Source organism: Elgaria multicarinata, chromosome 5 (genome assembly GCF_023053635.1).
Source record: "Elgaria multicarinata webbii isolate HBS135686 ecotype San Diego chromosome 5, rElgMul1.1.pri, whole genome shotgun sequence".
Classification (NCBI taxonomy): domain Eukaryota; kingdom Metazoa; phylum Chordata; class Lepidosauria; order Squamata; family Anguidae; genus Elgaria; species Elgaria multicarinata.
Window position 1 is genome coordinate 70,407,122 of NC_086175.1, and position 25,765 is coordinate 70,432,886.

The 25,765-nt window shown below is 43.1% G+C and overlaps 1 protein-coding gene across 1 annotated transcript in view; it reads left to right on the forward strand.

The window, feature by feature from the left end:
- The first annotated feature begins 11,074 nt into the window (after nt 1-11,074).
- RIPK4 (receptor interacting serine/threonine kinase 4) overlaps nt 11,075-25,765 on the forward strand; it is a 32,303-nt gene continuing 17,612 nt past the window's right edge. The window contains exon 1 of the mRNA XM_063126600.1: nt 11,075-11,317. Coding sequence (XP_062982670.1) covers nt 11,139-11,317 — 179 coding nt within the window. The 5' untranslated portion in view covers nt 11,075-11,138. The remainder of the gene's footprint in view (nt 11,318-25,765) is intronic.

Consider the following 25,765-nt stretch of genomic DNA (forward strand, 5'->3'; position numbering starts at 1 on the left):
GAGAGTAGGCTCAAAATGACCCCCAGCCACGACTCTCTAAGCACAAGAAGTTTCAGAAAGATAGCTTAAAAAACAACACAGTTATCCCCTATTCTTTTCCACAATGCAATCCTATGGGCGAAATTTTCCAAACTGGCAATTGGATCGCGCCGTGAAAAGAGAAGCGCTCCGCCTATGGGCGCTTCTCTTCGCTGTGCTTCTAAGGGTCCGCGGTCCGCTTCTACTCCGCCTCTGGCAAGGCGGAGCAGGCCAATTCGCTTCTGATTCTCCGATTCTAATCGGAGCGGAGCACATGCCTAATTATAACGTTTATGGGAGCAATCCTATGCATGTTTAGAAAGGAAAAGTCCTGAAGTTATAGAACTTTACCTGTCTAAACATGCATAGGATTGTACCCGAACACAGAAGAAAGAGATGCTTTGCAGACTCACCAGTGTTTACAAACAGAGCAGAACTAGAATAGAAGTACATCATTCTGCTTAGCCTAAGAAGGGGTCAACTTCAGCAAGAAGGTTATGCAGGAAGTAGTATTTCAAATGCTGCTTGCACTGTGCATTTGGTGACAGATCTTGGATTGTCTAGGAAAGAGGAGAGAGACAGCAGGAGAGAGACAGCAGGAATTATTGGGTGAGGTATTTTTTCTATCTGCTGGCAGATGGTATAGGATGGTGTTTTCAGAGATACCCTCTTGCTATGGGTAGTCATTAGGCTCTGAACTCAGGGGTGTATGTATATCCAATGCAGGGCAGGAGACATGTCATTCCTCCTGCTCTGCATTTTAGCTAGACAGGCGATTTTGCTCGTCTAGTGGAGGCTTCAGGGAGAAGAATGAAAGAAGGCTGGGGACAGTTGGAGAATACATCATAGCCCCTCATCCACAGTCTCCTCTCCTGCTTCCCTCCCATCTCCGGACTCCTTTTTGCAGGCCTGGAAAGGTAGCTGGGAGTAGGTGGGGAGTGCAGTTTCCTGGCTCCGAGCTCAGCACCCTGTCCATGAACTCGGAGCCTGGAAACTGAACAGTCCTATATCCCCCAGACACTGCCTAGGGGACATAGGATTGCTCCCTAAGTCCAGTGAAGTCTATTGTCTTTTTTCTTTCTTTCTTTATTGGACTCCTGTGCTTTTAGTAGCAGCATAAGAGGCAGAAATTTGCCACTTCCCTGGTCAGAGAGATGCGGTGTTAAGGACAGGTGGGTATGCTCAAATGTCTATCTATCACATAAACTGTTAAAGGCATGGGAGCACTAAAGTGGTAACCCTTGGACTGCTGGATAGTGTGTTAGACTTAGACCCCAAAAGACCAGCATTCAGATGCCAGCTGAGCGTCTTAATCTTGACCAAGGCCACACATTATCTCCCTGTTTTTTGTTCCTTATCTGTAAATTTGAAGTTTGAATGGTGTCATGGAAAGGATTAATGAGATAAGGCAGGTACACTTTGTACACTTTTATAAATCAATGATTTATAATTTAATTAGCAGTTTGTAATTTGTAAAGCTTTGGCTTGAACAATTAGCATCTTCTTTGATTACTTCAGAGTTATCCCTTGCCTCAGTTCTTTTACAATGTGCAATGCAAGCAGATGATTTTAGCCCAGTCATTGTCCAAGCCTGATGGGAAGCGTCATCCAAACCAAGTGAAGCAGATACCTCTGAAGATTCACAGCCCCTATGAATCTCCCCTTTATTATGCTCAGCATTCATGATTGCAGCTTTCCTAATGAAGCTGATATGAGAGGTTCTGCAAACATCATCATTATCATTAAATTATAAAATATTTTATACCCTACCTTTCACCTCCAAAGGAACTCCCACAATGATTTATAATAATAAAAATGTACGTTACAAATAGATCAAAACCAGAAAGCATTGAAATACAGTCAGTAAAAATGTAGATGCACTTAAAGCACTTTCAGACGCCACACTGTCAGCAACATCCCACGATAAGCAATTGGGGGCCTCAGCCATCAGCAACAGAGTGCCCACCTGAGACGCACTGACCATTCTCTTGAATGATCTTGATCCAGCAATTCTAGAAAAAAAATGTGCTGCTTCCAAAGGTCTGGCAAGTGATTACTGAGTGGCTGTAAAGTAGCAGGCAGTTTACAGACCCCCCCTTGGCCTTTGGATAGATTATCTAATGGAATTGGGGCAGGATTGGAGAACCTGTGGCCCTGAAGACTGAACTACTACTCCCATCATCCTTCACTACTGGCCAAGCTGGCTGGGGCTGATAGGAACTGACTTCTGACAACAGCTAGAGGGTCATAAATTTGCCAGCCCTGGATTAGTGTTTTGCTTCCACTATGGCATCTGAAAGTACATTTCTGTACAGTGTATGATGACTTCAAGTTACTTTACCACACATCCTATTCCTTTTCCAAATCTCTCTTATCAAATCCAGCTTTAAAGAATGGAAAAGCTCTCCAGTACTTGTCAATTAAATGTCAATTCCGCTATCTCACTGACTCTAAATTAGAAAGCTTGCATCATACAGCTTCCATTTTATTAGTCTTTGCCTAGTGAGCTGTTCTTTTCTGTCCATATTGATGAGCCTGGCAACAGGAGACATATGTTGCAAGGTTTTCTTAATTTCAGCCATTAATATCATAATGAAAGAGCTTAACGTTTTAAAACAGTGGTTCAGGAGTCATCTTGGCTGTGCATGTACAAGTAACCCTTTTGTAGAGAGTGCTAAAATAGAATTTATGGGAGTTGTTTTGATAGGGTAGCAATTTCATTTTCATGTTAGTTTATAATTAACTTTCATGGACAATCAGGTTTTGGGGACTGTTTGAATTTGTTTCTCCTATTAAACGAACATGTATCTTTGATTCCCCCCCCCCCCGCCCCACACTACCCTCTTCTTTCTATATATAAGACTTTGCTCAAGCTTTCTATGCATGTCTTTTCAAGATCCAACTTCTGTTCTGATTTTTATAAGCTAACCATTCCTAGCTTGGTTGGCAGGCTAGACTAGTTCATAAAAAATGAAATGGAAGCATTAGGGGAAGAAGTGAAGTTGTACCTCTCTTCCACCTTTGTCAATGTCTTTTCACCAGAGAAGGTGCTCCTTACAAACTCTCCATCTTGTTCTTTCTCCCTAGCCCACTTCCATTGGAGTCCCAGTATAGTAGAGTATAGGCTAACTGTCTTTGGGGTCTCAGTAATAGTATACTGCACTAACCTGCATTCAAATTTATCTTCTCTGCTTACTTAAAGGTAGCCCAATGCAATAGATAATAGTGGGTTCTGCTTGCATAAAAAACCATTAAGATCTGGCAATTTGTGATAAAAAGGTGCTACTTTGCTCACGTTTACTTTAGGCCTATATAAGTCATTTAAGATAGGGACCCCCCAAAAAAATCACTTATCTCTATCTAAAATGAATTGTATGGGCATACAGTAGAATTGTGCAAAGTGGCACCTTCTTATCACAAATTGCCAGATACTTACACAAACAGACCCAACTATAAGGAAAAAGATCCAATGTGAGAGCTAGTGTGGTGTACTGGCTATAGTCGGGAGATCCGGGTTCTAGTCCCCACTTGGCCACGGACGCTCACTGGATGACTTCGGGCCAGTCACAGACTCTCAGCCCAACCTACCTCACAGGGTTGTTGTTGTGAGGATAAAATGGAGAGGAGGGGGAATTATGTATGCCACCTTGGGTTCTTTGGAGGAAAAAAGGTGGGATATAAATGTAATAAATAAATAAATAAATAAATAAATAAATAAATAAATAAAAATCAAACATTGGTATCTTTCTGCTTCTCCTAACTAAATAGATTGCTTACTTGAAGTCACTACCACTTTGAAATGGTAAAAGTTGCATTGGCTACGATTACAGTGCAGTGCTAAGGACCAATTCCTCCAGTACTGCATAATGTTGCAATCTAAGCAGCATAGCCAATGCCTAGGGCTGATGGGAATTGAAGTCCAATGACATTGGAAGGACCACAAGTTGCCCACCCTTAATCTAAGGGCTGTATTCCCAGGTCTCTCCAATTAAAGGTGTGTGCAGGGAAGGTGGATGGTGGTCTGGGTTTTTGTTGTTGTTTTGAGGAAAAGGGGTACTTGAGTGAGGGTAACTGGATGATCCCTGCAGTTGCCACGTACCTCCCTCTAGCCTCCCCTCCCCAAAACTGTTTTCTTCCACCAAGCTGGTGTTGGAAGTCTAGCTGCGAAGAATAATTGCTGGATTGGAGCAGACTGCAGGGAGGTAGTTACAGTGTCCACTTATGCACTGCCAAAACAGAGGAAACACATCACACACACACCCAAAAAGAGGATGCCAATTTGCATAACATTTCCATATTTATTTTATTCTTACATTTATATCCCAGCTTTCTTTCTTCATGGAACTCAAGGTGGCTACATGGGATTGCCAGTTGGTGTCCCTTCCACACATTGACCAGACCCAGATCTGCTTAGCTTCAGCAAGGTGGCTGCTTCATGTGCCTTCAGACCATGCCATTTTTTTTTAATGTATAGAAGTAAACATAGAAATAATCACTATAATGTAAGTAGAAATACAATACATCTTGCCAGAGTGGGGAAGACTGAGCAGGTGAGCTATGTGCTTGCTCTGTTTGCTGTCCAGGTGCTGTCGGTGGATGATGGGCCACTTCAAGGTTCCTCCCTGCCCTTCTTCCCTGTGGTTCTTTGACTTTAAACTAAGGCCTTTGCTAGACCTACTTGGGAATCCATGCGGAAGGAGGGGCGAGCCCGCAGTACAAGTAGTGTGGGCTGCCGCTCCAATCCAGACGTCAGATGCGACGGGCAGCTGGAAAGCCCCATCGCGTCCGCCATTTTTTTTTGTTGTTGTTGTTTAAATTGCCACTCAAGGAACGCTCGAGCGGCAATGGTATTATTATTATTTTTAAAAAAAATATGTCACTGCTCTCCCCCTGCCCCGATCTCCCCCACCCCGATCTCCCCCCGTCCACGATCTCCCCCCCTGCCCTGATGGGCACAGCACTCCTGAGGAGCGCTGCACCCCGTCCACCACTTTCCCCAGCTACTCGCGAGTAATTGCGGTAGCCGGGAAAAGTGGCAGAAAGGTCTACACGCTTGTGGTCTTGGGCTCAGCCCGAGGCCATGGGAAATACTGGGCTACAACTGGAGCCTGTTACCCTGGGGCAAGGGAGGGTTGACCGCTGTCTGAGCCTGGGATCCCCTGTGCATCATCTGGACGCACAGGGGCGAGCCCAGGGTTCACCCCGGGCTAACCCGTGGTCTAGCAAAGGCCTAAACCTGGACTGGACAGCCCATCAAACAGAGGACACCCTCAAACAGAGGACTGTCCTCTGACAGTTCTCCAAACAGAGGACTGTCTTCTGTAAAGTAGGTCACCTGGCTACCTTAGAGCAGGAGCAGACTTAGCAGGCACACAAGCTGCATGTCCTTTTGCTAGAATACCCAGGCTGTCACCTTAGTTTATATATGATTAGAGTAGATCCAGGTTTTAAACAAATACTTCTGCTGCCGTCACATTTGGTTTGGCGCTAAACGTATCATTGCTTTCCCCATCCCCACTTAATATTATGCATTTTTATACATTAATGTTTATTGTGAGACATCAGGCACAGTTGACTGTGGAAAAGCAGCATATAAATAAATTAAAATTAAACCACCTTGAAGATTGCTTCCGAGCAAAAAGCAAGGTATAAATCTTTAAAACACTGTGCAGTTGTAGTCCTCCTCTAATGCTTACACTAGTTATGCATCTCTCACACCTAGACATCTACTTCACTACCTTAAACCATCTTTTTTTTAAAAAAAAAAATACAGCTTTGATACAATGATAAATAACACCAACAAGTGCAATTCATCTGACGGTACTGCAAATCTAATAAGATTATATGTCTTTAGACTGTGCAGAAATATTTCAAGGAAATTAGAAGCTGGGGCCCAGTTCAGAACATGCAGTCAAAAGAGAATGGTCCTTTTGGATAGATGATCTCCAGTATAGCTAATTTTTTTTTAAATCATTCCAGGAGGCCATGCTGGCTCGGAATGATGAGGATTGCAGTCCAACACATCTGGAGGGCATCAGGTTGGAGAATGCTGTCCTAGAGGAATGTAAGTAGGCCTTCTATATAGTTGAAGACTGAAGGGATTTTGTTATCTAAGAGATGATGAAATATGAGAGACTGGGCCTTGAAGGGTTTGCAGCAGGCCATACTGATTTAAGGGAACACATACAGCAAACATTTTGTAACAAAATTGTCATATTTCTTTGAACATTCTTTTCTTTCCCTCCGAGTGAAGTTACAAACAAACCTAAGACATATGAAATAATATAACTCGAATGTCAAAATTTGACATAGTTTCACACACTTCTCATTTTCATTCTCTTTTAAAGATATAAGTAAGAAACAAAGGATCATCAACCACTGACAGCTTTCAAACCTATACCCAAGCTGTAACAACTCAATCAAAATCTCAAACATGAAATATAAAATTGATGTTTAAAATGCAGCTGCTTCCTGCATTTTAAAAGGATAAAAAAGAGGGTTGGGCCAACAGGTACAAAAGCTAGAGAATCAAAGTCCAAGTCTGAATATAATTTCTGGCCACTTGCCGGGTAATGCTTTATGTTGCAGTTAACAGTGTCGTCTGTGATGTTTGTGTGCTAGAAAGTCAGCATTTGATTATGAAATTCATTTCCTGAAGCCATAAAAATGGTCAAAAATTACAGACACCTCCCACTAAACACAACATTCTTCCTCCTCAACCAACATGGCCAACAGCAAAGGCATTGCTGACTAGGAGTGATGGGAGTTCTTGTTTTGAAAAAAACTGCCTATTCCTAAAAATGAGATGCCAAAGTTAATCTCCAGCATGGAAGTGCCTGCCATCCCATCAAGAAAAGGAACTTGATAGACCATGGAGGCAGAACGTACGCTTCTCCCCACATAACTTGAAAGCAGTTACCTGCATGTGTCTTCCTTCCTTCCTATGCAGTAAAGCTGAGAAAGGGTGTTTTATCAGGCAATCACCCTGCCTCATTCACTGAATTTTACAGGAGGTCGGAGAGGTCATCTACCGCTCATAACCTTTCTATGTTTTCCCGCTGCTTCTTCCATCATTTTTCTTACTGTGGAAAATTCTGTTAAAGAAGGCAAGACAGAACAGCTACACAATGCCTTTGGATTACTAAGGCCCAGGACCCCTGCATCTAAGAGCATCCAACACATCCTTCACCATATAGTTTCTACCTGTGGGTGGGTGGAATTTTCCTCTCTGGTGTCACACTATTGTAGTCTTATGTCTACAGTTGCTTGGGGGAAGGGAAAATTAAACTCTTCTCCCACATTCACTGAGCAAAGCATTAGCTGTCCTGAGCACAGGCCTCTCCTCTTAAAGCCCCTTTCAACTCATGGCGCTAAGAATGCATATCTGTTAAGAACAATCATCTACCCTTTTGAGGTTCAAACCTGCTCAAATGGCTTTACAAAATCCACACTCAACTGAATGAATCAGCAGGGGACTGGATGCAACTGTAATTATATCAAGATTCCTTTGTGCAGATTGACTGATTTTAGCTCCGAGCAATCTCGAAGTACTTTTTCTGACACAAGGCTTGAACTTTCTGCCACACCCTCGGACAAGACACACGTCTGGTCCAGAATGCAGGGTCAAATGAGACATGATGCTAAACATATCATTAGAAATTATGTTAGGTTTTTAAAAAACAAAAAAAGCCACCCATTAATAACAGGGGAGGGCTTGATTTTTCAATGGGACCACAGCACATGGGGAGGTGAGGTATAATTGGCCGCCTTGAGACTCAGTATTAGGCAAAAGGCGGGATACTACTACTACTACTAATAATAATAATCCTTCCTCCCCGGCTATGATCCTGATGAAATTTCCCAACCTCAGGCAGTTATGGTGAGCCTTAGGGGAAAAGCTCTCATTGATGCCAATTGAGGACACTCCATGCCTGCTATTAATTCCCCCGCCGCGTCCCGTCCCGCCAATTCTGACATAAGTTTCTAATCATGAGTTTAATGTCATGCCAAGTTTGGCCTTCAGATAGTAAGCTAATCAGATAATAAACTGAAATAACTGCGTGGCCCTCTGCCTTATCTACTTAAGATTCATATCCCTATGCGTGCAGGGCATTCTCTGACACTACACATGCAGTGTTCTCCCACCCCGCACCGCCAATTTTCTGTCTTTGCATACTTAGGCCACAGCTAGACCTAAGGTTTATCCTGGGATCATCCAGGGTTCGCCCCTGCTTGAGCACTGGATCCCCTGTGTGTCACCTATCTGAACAGGTTTGATCCCTGGACGATCCAGGGATAAATCTTAGGTCTAGCTATAGCCCAGGTGTCTTGTAATTATCACAGCCCCACAAGAGACCACTAGCCTTGAGAGGACAGTGCCACTTAGGTTTTTTTTTTGTTTTAACTACGAAAGCCATTCGTCTCATCTTTCGTGATCTTCTGTTTTTAAGGGCATTTGTGATTTGTATAAACATGTTGAAACTCACAACAGTGCAGCCTGATACTGCTGTGAGGTGGCTGGCTGTGTATTTACTTCCTGGACCTTGCATTATCTAAGGCAGCAAAACAAGAGGACACACAAGGTGGGCATCAATAAAACAGAGTGAACTTTGCTGCAGTAGATTTAAAAGGGCAGTGTTTGCAGATACAGGGTGGTACAACATTACGTACACGAATGGGCTGTGGGCCCAAATCAAGGGACTGTAAACAAAATGGTCTGAAATCCATCCACTTACATGTAGACTAAAGGCACCTTATGCTAGCTTGCTCCTGCTCACAAAAATCTCGCCAACTCTGTGGCTTTATGCCCGGTAAGGTGACCAAACACCACTTTTTTAAAGGGGCAAAATATCTTAGGGCACAATCCTATGCATATTTAGACAGAAAAAAGTTCTACAATTCCCAGCATGTCTAAATAAGGTATGGAGGATTGCGTCCTTAGAGAATCAACCCTTTTTATCAGTTTCTGTTTCCTTATCAGTACTGTGTGGTCTATTTCAAACATTTTTTAAACAGACCAGAACATCGTCTAGCAGCTTAACTTTTAATATACCAGATGTAATACAGCCAAAATCAAGCAAGGATAGTGTTTAATACATGCTTGTGCTTGCTTTTCTGCCACTCAATTGAACTTTAGGTAGAAGTCGTAGACTGCATGCTTGCATACAGAAAGTCCTAGGTTCAATCTCTGTCATCTCCAGTTAGAGGTTCAGGTAGCCAGTGATGAGAAATATCTCTGCCAGAGATCCTGGAGAACCATAGGAAGCTGCCTTATACTGAGACAGACCATGGGTCCATCTAGCTCAGTTTCGTTGACACTGACTGGCAGTGGCTCTCCGGGGTTTCAGGCAGGAATATTTCCCATTTCCCTTGTTGGGGATGCTGGAGATTGAACTTCGATACTTCTGCATGCAAAGCAAATGCCCTCCCACTGCATTCTGAGTAGGTGATGCTGGGGAAGATGGACAAATAGTCTGACCTAGTATGAGGCACCTTCCTATGTTTCTTCCTATGTTATGAGGCAAACATGGGGTTTCCAACGTGGTGTTTCCCTTGTAATGCCAGTATTGAGGGGTCGCAATTTTCAGCGAAGAATCTCACCCATCAGATTATTCCTACCGATCCCCCCTCTGATTCCTCCTGATCCTGCATATGTGTTCCTCTTTCAATAAGTGACATTTGGCCACTTTACAGGAAATAAAGCCACAAGAGTGGTAAAATGTAGTTCTGCCCTTAAAAGTGCTTAACTTTGGCTAGATTGCACAACTTCCTTCACAGTTGTGAAGCCTTCACAACTGCCTTAGTCCTATTCATTGAACTCAGTGGGAGGGAAATTCCTTGCACCAGGGACAGGGCTGGTGAGAAGTTGTGTTGTCAGTGATGTAATTGTGGTTTGCAGGTGCATAAGGTATGGTGTAGGAATGTAGGAAGCTGCCTTACAGAGTCAGACCATGGGACCATCTAGCCCAGTATTACTTACACTGACTGGCAGCTGCTCCCCAGGGTTTGAGATAGTGGAGATTTGGGGGGTTAAACCTGGGACCTTTTGCATACAAAGCAGATGCACTACTGCTTTTTCTGGTGCAGTCCATGGAAGCAGATATACTCTATGATTTGATTGTTCTTTGAGGTATTTTCCATATAAAAATCATGACGATCCTTGCCTCAGATCCATGCTTTTGCACCATGGCTGTGCCCGCGACTGGCAGATCCCTTTGTTTCTGGTGCAGTCCATGAAAGCAGATATGCCCTGTGGTTTGATAGTGGTTTGGGGGTATTTCCATGTAAACATCTTGAGGATCCCTGCCTCAAATCCACGTTTTTGTGCTTTGGAGGCACCCACAAGTAGTGGACTTGTGCTTTTTGTGGTTTAGTATGTGGAAGCAGATGCGATTGGATGGTGGGTTTGTGGGTGACCTCTGTAAAAATCGTATGCAATCATGAGGATTCCTTTTTGATTTCATGGTTCCTTGTTTTACTTTCTTCCTTAAAGTGTATTACATGCTCCAGATTCATTCCTCTCCCTCATCCCCAGGTTTATCTTTATATACAAGTTATGGGAATTTAGCAAATTGCTGATTTTTACGCTAGTTTCATTCTGATTTAAATTTCAGGTTTTTCTATTATGCTTTACTGTTATTTAAGTTTTGTTTTGTGACCTGCCCAGAGAGTTTGGGCTCTTGGGCAGTATAAAATAACTGTGCAGCCCTAGGCATGTCTATTCAGATGCCGGTCCCATTCGGGGAAGCGTCTTCCTCGGGAAGTGTAAACAGGATTGCAACGCCAGCTTCACTAGAAGCAACATGAACCGAACCTGCCCTCCGCCTCCGCTGCCTTTCAATGGGAAAGCTGTCTCCTTTTTATTATTATCATTCCTGCACGCAGTTTTGCAACAGCTGTCCTGTTACAACGGCACCCCGCCTTTGCCATTTCCCTCTGCTGATTGGCCTCGCGCAGCAAGAAGTGAACCCCGGAAGTGACGTCATGGCCGCTGGGGCATGAGTACACCTTGAGTCACCTGGGGCCGCGGCAGAGTGCAGCCAGCCGGGCAGGCAGTTCAGTGGCTCGGGAGAGAGCGGGCGGCAGGCTGTCTCGCTGCGGAGGGATTACTCAGGGGCCCCATGGAGGAGGGTCGCTCCTCGTTGGCCATGGGGCTGCTGAAAACTTTCGACTCCAGCGAGTTCGTGAGCTGGGAGAAGATCGGCTCCGGGGGCTTCGGGCAGGTTTACAAAGTCCGCCACATACACTGGAAAACTTGGCTCGCCATCAAGTGCTCGCCCAGCCTGCATGTGGATGAGAAGTAAGTGCCCGCCCGGCTCGGGACCCTGCGCTACGGGGGGCGTTAATGACCGGCGCGAGTGGGGGGGGGCGGGCATCCAAACCGAGCGATTTCGGGCGAAGCCGAGCGTTTGCCAGGCTTGGCACATTCGACCTGAAATGCTGCGAAGCTTTGGAGTTTGCAGGCAGCGGGGCAGTGAGGAGTTCGTTGCCTGGAACAAGATTCGATCACGGGGTTGGCATTTTGTGGAGGCGGGGCGGTGTGTGCGGGGCTTCTCCTGGAGGGTCTGGCATAAAAACGATACCCCTGAGAAATAGGCAAACGGCGTTGCAACCATCGAAACAGTTTTCCGAATGTCCTCGAAGCGTTTGCGCTGTGGAGCGGTTCCCTCGGTTTCGTGGGGCCGCTCCGCGGCGAGGTGTCTGGGGGGGAAAAGCCGTCGAGCTGCTGTTGCTGCTGCTCAAAACCGCTGCGAAACTCCGGGCGGTCCTGCAAGTGTTTAATGGTGCAATCCTGTGCATGCATGCTGAGGAGGGAGGGGTGGACTTTGTCTAAACATGCATAGGATTGCGCCTTAAGTTCCAAGCCTGCGCTTCTGCAACAGGCCCGTTTGCCTCTGAGCAGTTCCAGAGTAAAGCTGCCATGCCGAGTTATTTCGCAGGGAATCCCTACGAATTCCGAGTGAGCGTGCTTAGGTTCCAGCAGTTGCTGGCTTTTGAGTGTTTGCAGGTGTTTTGTTTACTTGGGTGTAGCTGATGTTTCGTCTTAAAAATAATGATACCCCCCTCCCTAACCATGCTTATATCATGGTAACCCTACCTTTAGTGACGGGGCGGGTTTCCTTTGCTTGACTGGGGTGGGGGGGCGAGGTTGTTCGGAATTAATTGGCCATAATGGATTTCTTAAGCAGACCTGCGTAGTTAAAAGCGCGTCTCTTCTGCTCTTCTGACTTTGGCATTGAATGTTTGGCGTTGAAGAAGTGTGGAGGAAAATCCGTTTTCTCCTGGTTGTTTGCTTTTGCGTGTTCTAGCGCGGGTACAGGGGTTAAATTCCTGTTTGCTGAGCCGCCTACTCGCGAAGGAAATCGAAAGGGATCGAAATCGAGGCGAAGCACCCAAAGCCTTGCGCGTGCTTCAGCTTCGTGATTCCACTCGGACGATGTACTATAGTGACCTCGTTCCCCAGCAGTCAGTCGAGCACACGGCTCAAGCGCTTCCCACGGTCCCCAGGTGGCTCGGAGCAAGTTCTTCTCCTGCCTCTGGACGTCGCGCCTCGTGCGGCGAAGCGCTTATTTTCATTAGACGGAGCTGTCGGCTTTCAAAGGAGGCTTTTGCACAGCGAGGCAAATCTGCCTGCCTCTTTGTGCTAATAGCCCCTTTGTAATGCATTTGCTTAATAAAAGCGAGGCTGCATTTATAAGCGAAGCGCTTTGGCAGCAGTTAAGGGGCGCTAGGAGCGATCGGCTTGTCGTTGCCTGCGCGGCTCTTGCCCGGCTCGCATTCCCTTCAGGGCTGTGCTTCGGAGAGTGGAAAGGACCGGTTGTTCTGCAAAGGGAGAGGAGGCGGCATGCAAAGCATGTCCGTGGAGGGAGAGGCGCTCGTCCTTTTCTGGGTTGAAGCTGGCATGACATAGGTGGGTGGGAGGGAGGAAATGCATTCATCCGTTCTAAAGGGCTGCTCTTGAATGGTCCGAGTCAAGCGGTTGACCGTGGGGGTGGGGGAGGGGAGGGGAAGCCAAGTTGCAAAACGTCGTGCCCTCCCGCTCTAAGCATCCAAAGCCCACTGGTTTTGATGGGGCTTGTTTCTATGCGAAGGTGGGCCAGAGAGCCCTGGGCCGCCTTGCTTTCCCGGAGAACCGTTAGCAACATTCCTAGGAGAGTTAAGCTGCCCTTTGAGAATGGCCGATTGGTTCGCAGAGGCCTGTTTTGCTCCTCAATAGAGAAGCCCTGCGCATATTTACCCAGGAGCAAGTGCCACTGTGTTGCTGCGGTCACAAAAAGCAAAAGTTGCACCTCTTGACCAGAAATAAAATTCCAAAACCGTATTAGTGTAATAGCTTTCAATAGGCCAACCTAAAGATTAAAAATGTGCAAGTTTTCCAGATCTCTTAATCGGGGAAGATCTAATAAAAAAAACCCACAGGTATGTGGAGGTGGGGGAGAAGAGAGGCAGAAGATCAAGTCCCATCAAGGTATTTCTCTCTCTCCTATTCCCCCCCTTCTTATAACATCTTCCCAGATGAAGAGCTGTGGAGATCTCCAAAACGTGCACATCTTTTGGTGATCGTTTGGCGGCCTAATTACTCTAATAAGGTTTTTGGAATTCTTTGTTGATTGGGACTCACACCCATGGTGGAGCACATGTGTTGCAGAATGTCCTAGATTCAGTCCCTGGCATCTTCAGTTAAGGATGCATAAATGGGAATGCTGGGAATTGTAAAACTTTTTTCTATCTAAATATGCATAGGATTGTGCCCTAGAAGGCGCAAAGTGGCAGGTGAAGGAAAAGATATATTCAGGTGGAGGCCCAGGAGAGCGGCTCCCAGGCGGAGCCCAGTAGACAAATAGGCTTGTCCTGGTATAATGTAGTTTCCAAATGTTCAAAGTGTGTTTGGGATTGCAGCCTGAGTTATAAAGCATACTTAATTGAAGTAAGTGACAAAACTCCCATGGATTTCTTTTCTTCTTTTTTGAAGGGGTGTGGATGTAATATCTTGAACTGCTTTTGGCAACAGATCACAACTATTTGGCTTCTGATCTGAGAACCTATAAAAGTTCCTTTTTAATTTGAGGTTCTGCCTCCTAGGCCACCTCTTCTCTTGGGGCAACTTCATAGCCATCAAAAAGATTAAACTGATCACTATCTACATTTATTTGCTGTACCCAAGTCTGCTAAACAAAACTCTTTTAACAAGCTATAAAAGTCAAATCTCGTATGATGTGCAAGTGATGAATGTCTGTATTGCCATTGCCTCAGAGGTACCCAGAAACATGTTCTAGATCCTCTGACAGTTGTAAAGGTCCCATAAATACACATATCATATGAATGATATGTGTATTTATAGGCTGCAATCATATCTTACATTAATAGGTATTTGTCAGACTTAAAATTCATGAAATATCCTTCTTTCACAGGGGAAATGTGAGTAAATCCTATAGGCATAGAAAAACTGAAACAGGTTCTTGTAGGACCAATTTGTCTGCAAGCACTGGTCTCAAAATTCACTACTACTTGGCCACATATGTGAAGGCATTAATTAATAATTGACTAATTTGTACATCATTCTGACTTGAGTGTAAAACGTTGTCATAGAATTTGATTGATATCATTACTTATTGCAAAACAAATCACTACCAATCTATGGACCAAGATATCTGACCTAGTACTTCTTGAGGGGAGGGGAAAGTCCTTTTGGTATAACTGTGTTTTGCTGTGTATCAGTGAAGGCTGGTGGCTCTGATCTCAGTGGGGTGGTGAATCTGCTGTAGGTTTCAGTCAGGACTCTAAAGGAGCTATCCAGCCTCAGATAGTTCCATTAAAGCTCACTGAAATCCAGAGCAGATTCACCGCTCCATTGTCATCAGAGCCACCAGCCTTCACTGCTATACATGTAAATGTGTTTTGCCATCAAAATTATTGCTATTAGTGATGTGTCCATCTCCGAAAAGAAGCTTCAGAGGTAATCTAGCCTGATCCCCTGCCTGTTTTTAGGCCCATCCACTACTAATCCCCACATCTCAAGCTACATAATTCAAACTGTGTTGTTCCACAAGCAGAAAGGAGGTAGCTTCAACAGTTAAACCATAAGTTGCAGGCAAAGGAACACTCTCTCATCCTGATCTGGAGGAGGAGGGGGCGGCGAAGTCTTTGATCCTAAGTGAAATTATTATTTTCGCACTGTGCAGAAATTTTGCAGGATAGACATATAAGTACTTCACAGAATCCTGGAGATCCATCGTAAGATTGGTGGTGGCAGGCAGGCTAAACAAAATAAACGGTTCCCTGCCATGATCGACCATTCTCCATAGTGTGCAGCTCCAGGGGAATGTTGTGGATATTCTAGAGCAGCTTTCCCCAAACTGGAACCTTCCACATTTGTGGGCTACAGTTCTCATCATCCCTAGCCAGCATGGGCACTGGCTGGGGATGATGGAAGATGGTAAGCTAGCATGTCTAGGGGGTGAAGGGTTGGGGAAGACTTGTTCTAGGATGTCTTGTCAGGTTTCACACGGTGACTGCTGGACATGGCCGATCTTGCTGTCACCCTGCAGATGCTTAGAAAGTCCATCTGAAAATGTACTCCAGATTCTCTACCATCTTGTAATGCCCACAGCAGGTGTGGAAAGGTTTCTCTGAGAAGAGGAAGTCTTCATCTGCTGCCAAGTCATCCATGTTGGGTGCAGTTCCATATCTCCCAATAGCTTGACTTCCGATCCACACAAAGGGGAAAATTGGGACACAAATCTTGGGTCAGTGGGTGACAAATCTTGGGTCATCTCCAGAATTTGCTGAGCCACAAGTGAGCACTAGAATATGAAACACAGAATATATCCTTCATAAGTTTACTTATCTCCATTTTGGATCCAGTGAATTGCTTAGATTCCCCAACTGTTCAGTGAGACTACTTCAGAATGTTCTAAAAACAATAAAAAAAAAACCTTCAAATTTATGTTAACATCTTCTAGTCATGAAAGAACCATATTATGCACCACTGTAAATAATTAAGTGATGTTATGTGTTAATAAGCTAAATTATGTGCATGAAGTGCATAAAATACTCGCGGTAGAAGTTAATACCAGTGATTTGATGTTCCACCAGTGTTATACAATAGTTGTGTAGAAGAGTTAACTGGCTGCTACTATTTTGATGGATGTCAAACAATTTTTTAAAAATCTAGCCCTTGAAAAAGCAATAGTGAAAAAATGCAAGCTTTACGTGGGCATAAAGATTCAAGGACATACCTTCGGTTCCATGAGGAATATGCAAGTTGTCAAGCTGCACACAATTGTTCACCAACATTTCTTTATCCTTCCCAGATTTTTCCTTAGTATTTCTGTATAATAACATAGAGTATAGACTTTTGGACCTATGGTATTTGGTCTCTGAGGATGAATTCTCTGGCTCTTAACTTCCTCAGTGACTCTTAGCAGTAGGGATTGCTAGGAGTGGGATATGAGATCCATATTCCAAGTGACATGGGGTATAGTTTACATGGGATGATTGGATTCTGTACTCCTTTTACAGTAACTCCTACACATGGGCCTTGCCTTCCAAACAGGCTAGACATCAGTGTTAAGGCCTTGGCCTTGAGTGACATTTTTGGTAGAAAAGTGGGATATAAATTTAATAAATGAATATAGGAAATGTGGCGCTAACTTGTCCTTTTTGAACAAAGGCCATTGTTGCAATAGCGTTTGTATTCTGTTGGTATAGCTTAAGAGGTACAATGAATATTTTTGTTCCTAAAAATGGCTTGCTGCAGGAAGTAAACTAATCTCAGATTTGGAAAGAACAATGTGTGATTCAGTAATGAATAAACCATGATGTTAACATTTTTATCCAAGTAAGTGAAGGATTATGGGTCTCTTTCACCCCAGCTGGGCAGGGCAACATGCTGTGCAAAAGGAATGAAAGCAAGTTATCTTAACACCACTAAAGATGCAGGTTCAAGGCATTCAATGAATGCATTTTGAAGATGGGCTATGATGTGTCAGGGACCCAACCACAATGAGCAGACGGGCTCCTTCATAAATGGTGACTAAATATAGGGCCTGTTAGAAGCCACTTTAAACCATGGCTTTAACCATGGTGGTTAAGCCAGAAAGCCGGGCTGTGTTCAGAAGACACCTTAAACCATGGCCTTAACCACAGTAAATAAGGCTTTTTGCTTTATTTACCATGGCTAAAGCCATGGTTTAAAGTGGCTTCTGAACGGGGACATAGTAGTTAAACCTGCTGCTTCAAACTAATGACCTTTGCCATACCTAATGCGGAAGTTAAAGGCAATTCCAGTACCCTCTATGTAGTCCATCACCCACAGGTTTTTCTCCCCAATGGATGTGTTGGATTACAATTTCCATCAATCCCAACCAATATAGCAATTGGCTGCGCTGACTGGAGATGGTGGGAGTTCGTAGTCCCAACATATCTGGAAGGCACCACCAGGTTGGGGAAGACTCCCCTACAGTGTCCTGGGTGGGTCTGTTGTGGTGATGATGATGTTGTTTAACCACTTCAGGCAAGCTGGTAGTAAGAACTTCATGCTTGCTTAGTTAAATGTCCTGCGCTCTTGGCTGGGAGCAGTTCCCAGCACATTAGGCCCTGCCTTAATCAGGCATGTTTTGGCTTGTGATACTGAACTATGCCTGTTGCAGCTCCAGAGGTCAAAATAGGCAGCACAAAAGCAGGAAGTGCTTTGGGTGCTTTCTTTTGAAGTGCAAACAAATGAAATGGCATGTAAGCAGGCGCTTCTCTCTTCAGGCCCATTGTAACATTAAACAAACAAACACAAACAAAACAAAACCCCAAACCTGTGTTGGTAGAAGGTGGTATGGTAAGACTGCAAGACCGTATGCAATTGAGGGGTCTTTATCACATGGATAATCTGTGATATATTGGCAAATTGTTCATATTGAGATAGGATCACTATGTCATAGCTGGATGAATTTTTATAACTGCTATTCCGATCCAAGCAAGTCTTTAGGTTTGCTAACTCTTAACACATTCACATTTGAGAATTCCACTTAATATGATTTGATTTCCATTGATGTTTAAACACAAGTGTCTTCAGGTATTATTATTATTATTCCAGCCTTTGTAAGGGTCTCACAAAGGTCATTGTTGAAGAATGGAGAAGAGAGAAATAATTCTTGGGTAACAGAACAGTTTTCCATGTGTTAAGCATTCTTTTGAAAACATTTCTTCCTTCAAGTTCCAGAAGATGGTCTGCTAGTTTAGAACCTCTCTGGAGTCCAGAGAAATGGCAGTGTGCAATCCAGCAGAGAGGATAGTATCATAGTATGTGCATGTTGTATTTACTGTTCTAGCTTTATTGAACTTGGAGTACTGGGATTCTCCAGAGTTGTGCCTGGCCTCTGTGAATTGTTCCACAGTGCTGAGTTTTACTATGGCTGCCTCATTATGGTTGTCATCTCCATTTTGCTCTCAGGTACTCTGCTTAACATCAGTAAGCATTATTTAGGCTTTGTGATCTTTAGGTTGTAACATCTGTTATCAATTATGATGGAGAGACCGTAGATGTTCATTATTATTATTATTATTATTATTATTATTATTATTATTATTCATGCTGTATAAATGTGTGCTACAAAGCTATTCACAACAGGGAGTTTTTAATTTTATGACGATCCTCTAATGTGGCTAAAATAAGTTGCAAATCTGGTAGCAGTTCAAGTGTGAATCCTTAACACTTGCTACATCAGTTGTCTGTTTGAAATGACAGTGGCCTGGTTCAGACAACACGCTAAACCATGCTGTTTAACCACAAAATGGTTAATGGAACCATTTTGTGGTTAAGCAGCATGGTTTAGTGTGTTGTCTGAACCAGACCAGTGTGTGTGTATGTGTGTGTGTTGAACCATTATAACTATATTGAGTCAGCAAGTGAAACAGTGGAAAGTAACTTCGGCTTTTCTTGATTGTGGATCGGGCTACTGCAGGATGTTATTAATATTCTTGACATGGAATAAGTTGTATTCTATAAAAGTTTTTGAGTATATGTTCTTTAAACTCTAAACAAGTTGTATCATGTGTTTACTACACATAAGGTAGAAAAACTGCAGAAATGGAAGCTGTTATGCATGAAATAAAGGCTCTCTAAGTCTTTACTTCTCACTAACTAATTACTCTGGAATAAGGAATTGTCCCTTTCAAAATAGGTTCTCTAAAAGTCTCCTAAACAAGGAGACCACTCTGATCCAGCCAATGTGATCACAGCACAGGTGTCTATGTGCGTTTCTGTCACATGAACAGTGTTGCTATTGGCAACACATGCACAACATTATTGCTTTTTAAGGCAAGGTAATAATATCTTGGCAATTACTATTCTCCATGGGACTTTTGGGAAGTGAGACAGTGCATAACAGATGTTACTGCCGACTCCTCCTTGCTAAGTTCAATGCAGAGTGGCCAGGTCCACTCAGATGACACATTAGGAGTGAGAAAGAGAGTACTAAGATCCCTTGTACATATTGAGGGTTTCTCCTTGTCATGGTCTTTGTTACTTGTTTTGTGTTGGCAGCATAGCTTGTTATGTAAAGGGCTCTTTTTGATAACAGCATGTCCTCATGTTGGCCAATCAGTTGCAAAGCACTTAGTGCTGCAAACCGTGAGACTTCAGTATGTAGCTGGAAATCACAATGGTTACTTGTAAAAAGAATTCATAACAATTAATAAAATTAGATCCTAAAGGCCTCATTATTATTATTTTTAAAATGCCAGTAAATTGACTGGCATCTCTCTATTGTGTGGCAAAGTGGCCAAATTAAATGCAAGTTGTCTTACAATATCTGGCACAGATAATTTTCTTTTTAAAAAATATATATCCATGTAATCTATTACTTTTAATTTGTTAATGTAAATGAGTTTAAAGTGGCAAGGAAATATGAATAATCCAGCAAAGTGACAGATACGGAGGAGGAGGAGGGGAGGGGAGGGCTTATTTCAGATAGTAGCTACAATGGGGGCAACTGTTAGCCTTTACTCTATGGAAAACTAAGGCTTGCCCAGCCCCAGCTACAAAGAGATTTTACCTACAGCCTATTTACATTTCTCCTAAATGTTGTCATTGGTTGGTAGATATGAGGTGGGCCTCCCTAAAGTGGCATGAAGTTTGCTTTGTGGAAATGCAAGCTGCTCCTTAATACCTAGCAGTGTTTGGGTCCAGGATGCTACTCCCTATTTGTCCATGTTGTTCTGTCACATGAAAACCTTTGCTCTCTCTTTGGTAAGTTTGGTTCTCTAAAGCCATTGCAACAGCCACCTTCGAGTATGCTATGTACCAGGGTCCTATGTGGTGCCCACAGCACCTCTTGGCACCCACTGTCCTGCCCCTCTGCCTGATTTGTATTTTATTCCTTAAGATTTTTTAAATGGAAAAAAAAAACTTGGAGGCTGGTGTGCTGCAAAATGAAGGGCTGCTCCATTTTTATTTGGCTTAAAAGAATATGGCAGCCATTTTGTGAGAGCACCATATGTTTTCTCTCAATTCCAAATGTGCCCACCAATCCAAAAGATTTGTGGGGTGGAGGGCTGCTATATATGTTCATCTATTTTCCTTTGAGCTCTTGTCTTTGAGCCATAGTTGAGGGGAGAGTACAGCCACAAACTCAGCCTGGTTTTGCTCATGTTTAAACAGTTGTCATGATTTAGGGAAGGTCAAAGTGTAAATAAAGCCTGTTGCACTTTCTTCTAGGAAGGGGTGAAACATTTGTTCAGTTGCATTTCAGAGTGCACTTAGCAAATTTGCACTTCCTGAACCTAAACACAAAATGGAATGCAGCTTGCTGCTGAAATCCGTACATTTCTGAAGGTTGCAATGAAGCTCACAAAAAAAGTGCACAGAAGTGCATATATTTGCAAATATGTACAAATCCTTCATACTCATTCAATATGTATATGTTTGAGGAAATGCGTATGAAAGATATGTAGAAAAATGCAGGTTAAAACTTCCACAATTTTTCATGCTACCTTAAAAACACACACAACATAATCCTATGTGGATTGGGATGGAACAAACTTGGTATTAGAAAAATGGTAACCTGAGTGAAGTTGAGCTTGACAGATGAATGCATCCATACTTTCTACAGTGATGATGGGGCCCCAAATATCATATGAGTGAGGTACCTTCTTGGGGTTTTGTGTGTGTGTGTTTTTGTTGTTGTTGACACAGGCCATCTTCCATAACTTGGGCAAACCCGAACATATAGCATTTTATGTAACCATGTTCCTTGGAAGTATATACAGATCAAATAAGGTGTTCTGCCTGTTTAGCAAACACCTTTCACCTTGCTCTGTATCCCTTTAGTTTATCGACACTCAAGTATATTATTTCTGAGATAGTTAAAGCATCTCACACTAACTCTTCAGTGTTCAAATCAGTTTGTGTTACTTCAACTAGTTTGAGTAACTGAATTAGTGGCTATTACAGGCCAATTTATTAGAGGTTTATTTTGTTTTTTTCAAGCAGATATTAGAGGAAGAACTCCAGGAACAATTAGATGACTTTTAACTAGACAGATAGCAAATTGAGCTGGAGCCATGGTAAAAAGAATGCTATAGTTGTAATATAAATCCTTTCCCCTTTTTTTGCATTTCTGTAGATGCATGAAATGTAATCTCTGAGCCAGGAGTAAAAAAGACTGGGTATACAGCCAAGAAACCTTTCACTTCATGTCTAAGGTGATATAGATGAGAAATTCTATTCAGTTTCTCAAAATGTTACCTTTTGGATAACTTGATCTATTTTTACTGAAATGCAAACTTCAAACATCAGATCATATAGTAGTATTCAACTGGTTCTGGCAAAGGTAACACCATCAGTCTCTGAAATGTACTTGTTGAGATGGCAGAACTGCCATGGCAGAGCTTGAAAAGGTGGTGGCAGATAAGCATCCGAACCCGCAAGGTGAAGCCAGGTGTAACATTTCTGGAGCAGTGGGGCCTGTTCAAAAGCTGCTTCAGTGCATTTAATCCAAATGTTATCTCTCTCCAATGTCAAACTCTAAAGAAACTGGTTCTGCCAGTTGGCAACACAAACCACCTCTGGATAGTGTTGATTGGTTAGTGTTTGTGATGTCACAAAGCCACCACCACCACCTTTCTAATCCCCATGTCAGTTTTGCACAAGGGGGGTCACAGACTCAATAAAGCTATAGCAACAAGTTTTGGTTCCCAACTGAATGTGATTCCCAAAATATGTGGAGCCTGCCAATGTAGCCTTGGGGACTGTAGAAGAAAGGGGATTTGTAGAAATCACCACCATTCCAATTACCACTCACAGAAGACTCCACTGGATCAAAGAGCCTTCCATCAGTGCAGGGAGGGATAGCATTGGATACAACCCAGTTTGTCCAATTCCAAATGTCATAATAGGCTATGTTTAATCTAAAATAGAAAAAGTTTCCAAACTCCTCCCAGCTGTACCAGAGGAGGCTAGATGTGGCTTGTTGTGATACCACTAAATCATGGTCTGTATCCAATGATAATTCTTAAGAGTAGGTCCATTCAAATAAACAAGGCTTAAGTTAGACTAACATTGGACACACATCCATGTTTTGGGATTATGTGCGAATGAGGCCAGTGTTTGCATGGTACCTAAAGCCAATTTCTCATAAAGAGTGAGTGCAGGGGAATAGAGATGTAGTTTTGAGTGCTTTTGCAAGATAAGATTTCAATTCTGTGCCTTCCTTGGAAAGGGAATTAAGTTGGGGCATCATGGCTTGCAGCTTCCCCTCAAGTTGCAATATTTAATTGATGTGTTCCATGTGTAAAAAAACTGCTGTAAAATGCTCAGGATCATGTCACCAGAATTAAAAAGTGGCCGTGCAGATCGCGTTTTGAAAATTCGTAGCAGAAGAAGGTTCATATATTGGTGACAATCAAAATATATTACAATTTGAGAACAGACCTCTGTTCAGTAACCAAAGGGCACAAAATAGACAGCGTGGGCTCCTTCAAATGTGGCCAACAGTCTTGGTGAGATATAAACTGTGTAGAACCAAAGAAAAGGTTATTAGTTGTGTTGGCATAAAGTTGCTGCTTTCTACTCACCTGTACTTGTCTATACAAGTCCTTCATGGATCGTAATTACTTCCTGCAGCCTGTAGTATGAAAATCACAATAGAGGCAGCTTCTGCTTTCAACCAAGATTTAAAAAAATCTGCTATGAGGAATCTTACACTCAATCTCATCCAAAATGACTCCTCTATCTTGATTAAGAGAAAGGGCGCAGTGGTAGAGCACCTGCCTTGCATCCAGAAGGTCCCAGTTTTGATCCCTGGCATCTCCCAGTAAGGCTGGCTGCAGCCAGTTAGTATCATGTCGACAGTACTGAGCTAGATGGACCTACTCAGTTTAAGGCAGCTTCCTATTGTTAGTGGGCCCATGAAATTTCCCAACTTGGAGAGCTTATCCCCCAAACATAACATTTGAGTAGTGATAATAATTCTTTGAGGTTAGAATTGGGACCTGTTATAAACGGTTTATAGATAAGGTTGGCCACCTTCAACTAGGAAAATTGAAATAGGTGGAATTCTTCTCGATGGAATGCTCCAGATCAAGTCCTTTAATGCCCTGTTCATGTAGCTTGTTCAGAGATTAAATACGCAAGTTTAATTTTTTACCGACTACTGCTGGATCATTATCTCTTTCACCCTTTGGAGTAATAATGAAGCATTTAACTGGCTTCTCTCAGGAAGCAGATGCTAGAAACATACACTTTTAAAGCTGTACTGCTTGTCTAGCCAGTTTTCTTAATTGTAATCTGCAGAGTACAATCCTTTAGGCATTACAATAAAGGTAGATGCATATAAATACAAGGAGACAAAGGTTCTTTTAAGAATACAAAGGGAACAATCAAGCTTATAAGAGGGGAGAGAAAGGATGCAGAAGGTGGTTATATTGCTTCAGGTTTTTCTCATTATTACTTTTATTGCACATATTGATGAATACCTGGTATGGCACCGCAAATTATGTCAAGAAGTATTATTGTCTCTATTTGGGGGGTTCAAATTTGTAGTGCTACACCTGTGGAAGGCACTGGGTTGGGTAAATGCAGGTATAAGGTGTTAATTCAGAAGTATATTCAACAATAAGGGCTGTTGAATTGTCTATGTTAGCCTGAAAAAAGCAAGGCCGATCAGCAATATGGAATAGGGGAGAACCTCATTCTTACACTCAAAATTGCATTCGCTGAACATGCAGAGAGGAGGAGAGGAAATGTACCTGCTGGCTTTAGAGCATTCAGTGCTCTTCAACATTTTTATTAATGATTTGGACGAGGAGGTGCAGGGAACGCTGATCAAATTTGCAGATGACACAAAATTGGGTGGGATAGCTAATACCCTGGAAGACAGAAACAAACTTCAAAGTGATCTTGATAGGCTGGAGTGCTGGGCTGAAAACAACAGGATGAAATTTAATAGGGATAAATGCCAAGTTCTACATTTGGGAAATAGAAACCAAAGGCACAGTTACAAGATGGGGGATACTTGGCTCAGCAACACTACAAACGAGAAAGATCTTGGAATTGTTGTAGATCGCAAGCTGAATATGAGCCAACAGTGTGATATGGCTGCAAGAAAGGCAAATGCTATTTTGGGCTGCATTAATAGAAGTATAGCTTCCAAATCACATGAGGTACTGATTCCTCGCTATTTGGCCCTGGTTAGGCCTCATCTAGAGTATTGCGTCCAGTTCTGGGCTCCACAATTCAAGAAGGACGCAGACAAGCTGGAGCGTGTTCAGAGGAGGGCAACCAGGATGATCAGGGGTCTGGAAACAAAGCCCTATGAAGAGAGACTGAAAGAACTGGGCATGTTTAGCCTGGAGAAGAGAAGATTGAGGGGAGACATGATAGCACTCTTCAAATACTTAAAAGGTTGTCACACAGAGGAGGGCCAGGATCTCTTCTCAATCCTCCCAGAGTGCAGGACACGGAATAACGGGCTCAAGTTAAAGGAAGCCAGATTCCAGCTGGACATCAGGAAAAACTTCCTGACTGTTAGAGCAGTGCGACAATGGAATCAGTTACCTAGGGAGGTTGTTGGCTCTCCCACACTAGAGGCCTTCAAGAGGCAGCTGGACAAGCATCTGTCGGGGATGCTTTAGGGTGGATTCCTGCATTGAGCAGGGGGTTGGACTCGATGGCCTTGTAGGCTCCTTCCAACTCTGCTATTCTATGATTCTATGAATGCGTGAAAGGGGTATGCATATAGACCCTCCATGTGCTCAGGCTCTCGGTGCAGCTGAATGTGTGTAGTCCTGCTTTCCCTAATTTGGTGCCCTCTGAATGTGTTGGATTACAACTTTCATTTTCACCAGCCAGGATGGCCAGTTTTGGGGGATAATGGGAGATGTAACTCAACACAGGTTGGGGAAGGACTGTTCAAAATAGCTCTTCCTTTGTTAAGGGTGAGATTAAAAGATGAAATGTGCACATATTTGTCTCCCTTCTGATATTTAATCAAATAGAATACATACATATTTTGAGCATGAGTAATTTCAAATGAATGAATCTTTTGACATTCCTTTATGTACCTGCTATGTTCTCTGATAATATAGTAGTTTCAATGTGGTGAAAAGTTTGGAAATATTCAAGATGGGGTAGTAGTTTGAATGTTAGTCTAATTCAAGATGATACTACTTTCCATTCTCCCGTTGGCCTGGCAAATGAGTCATAAAGCAGGGAAGAACTTCCTTAGATCTCACCCTGTTCATATAGCTTTCCTCT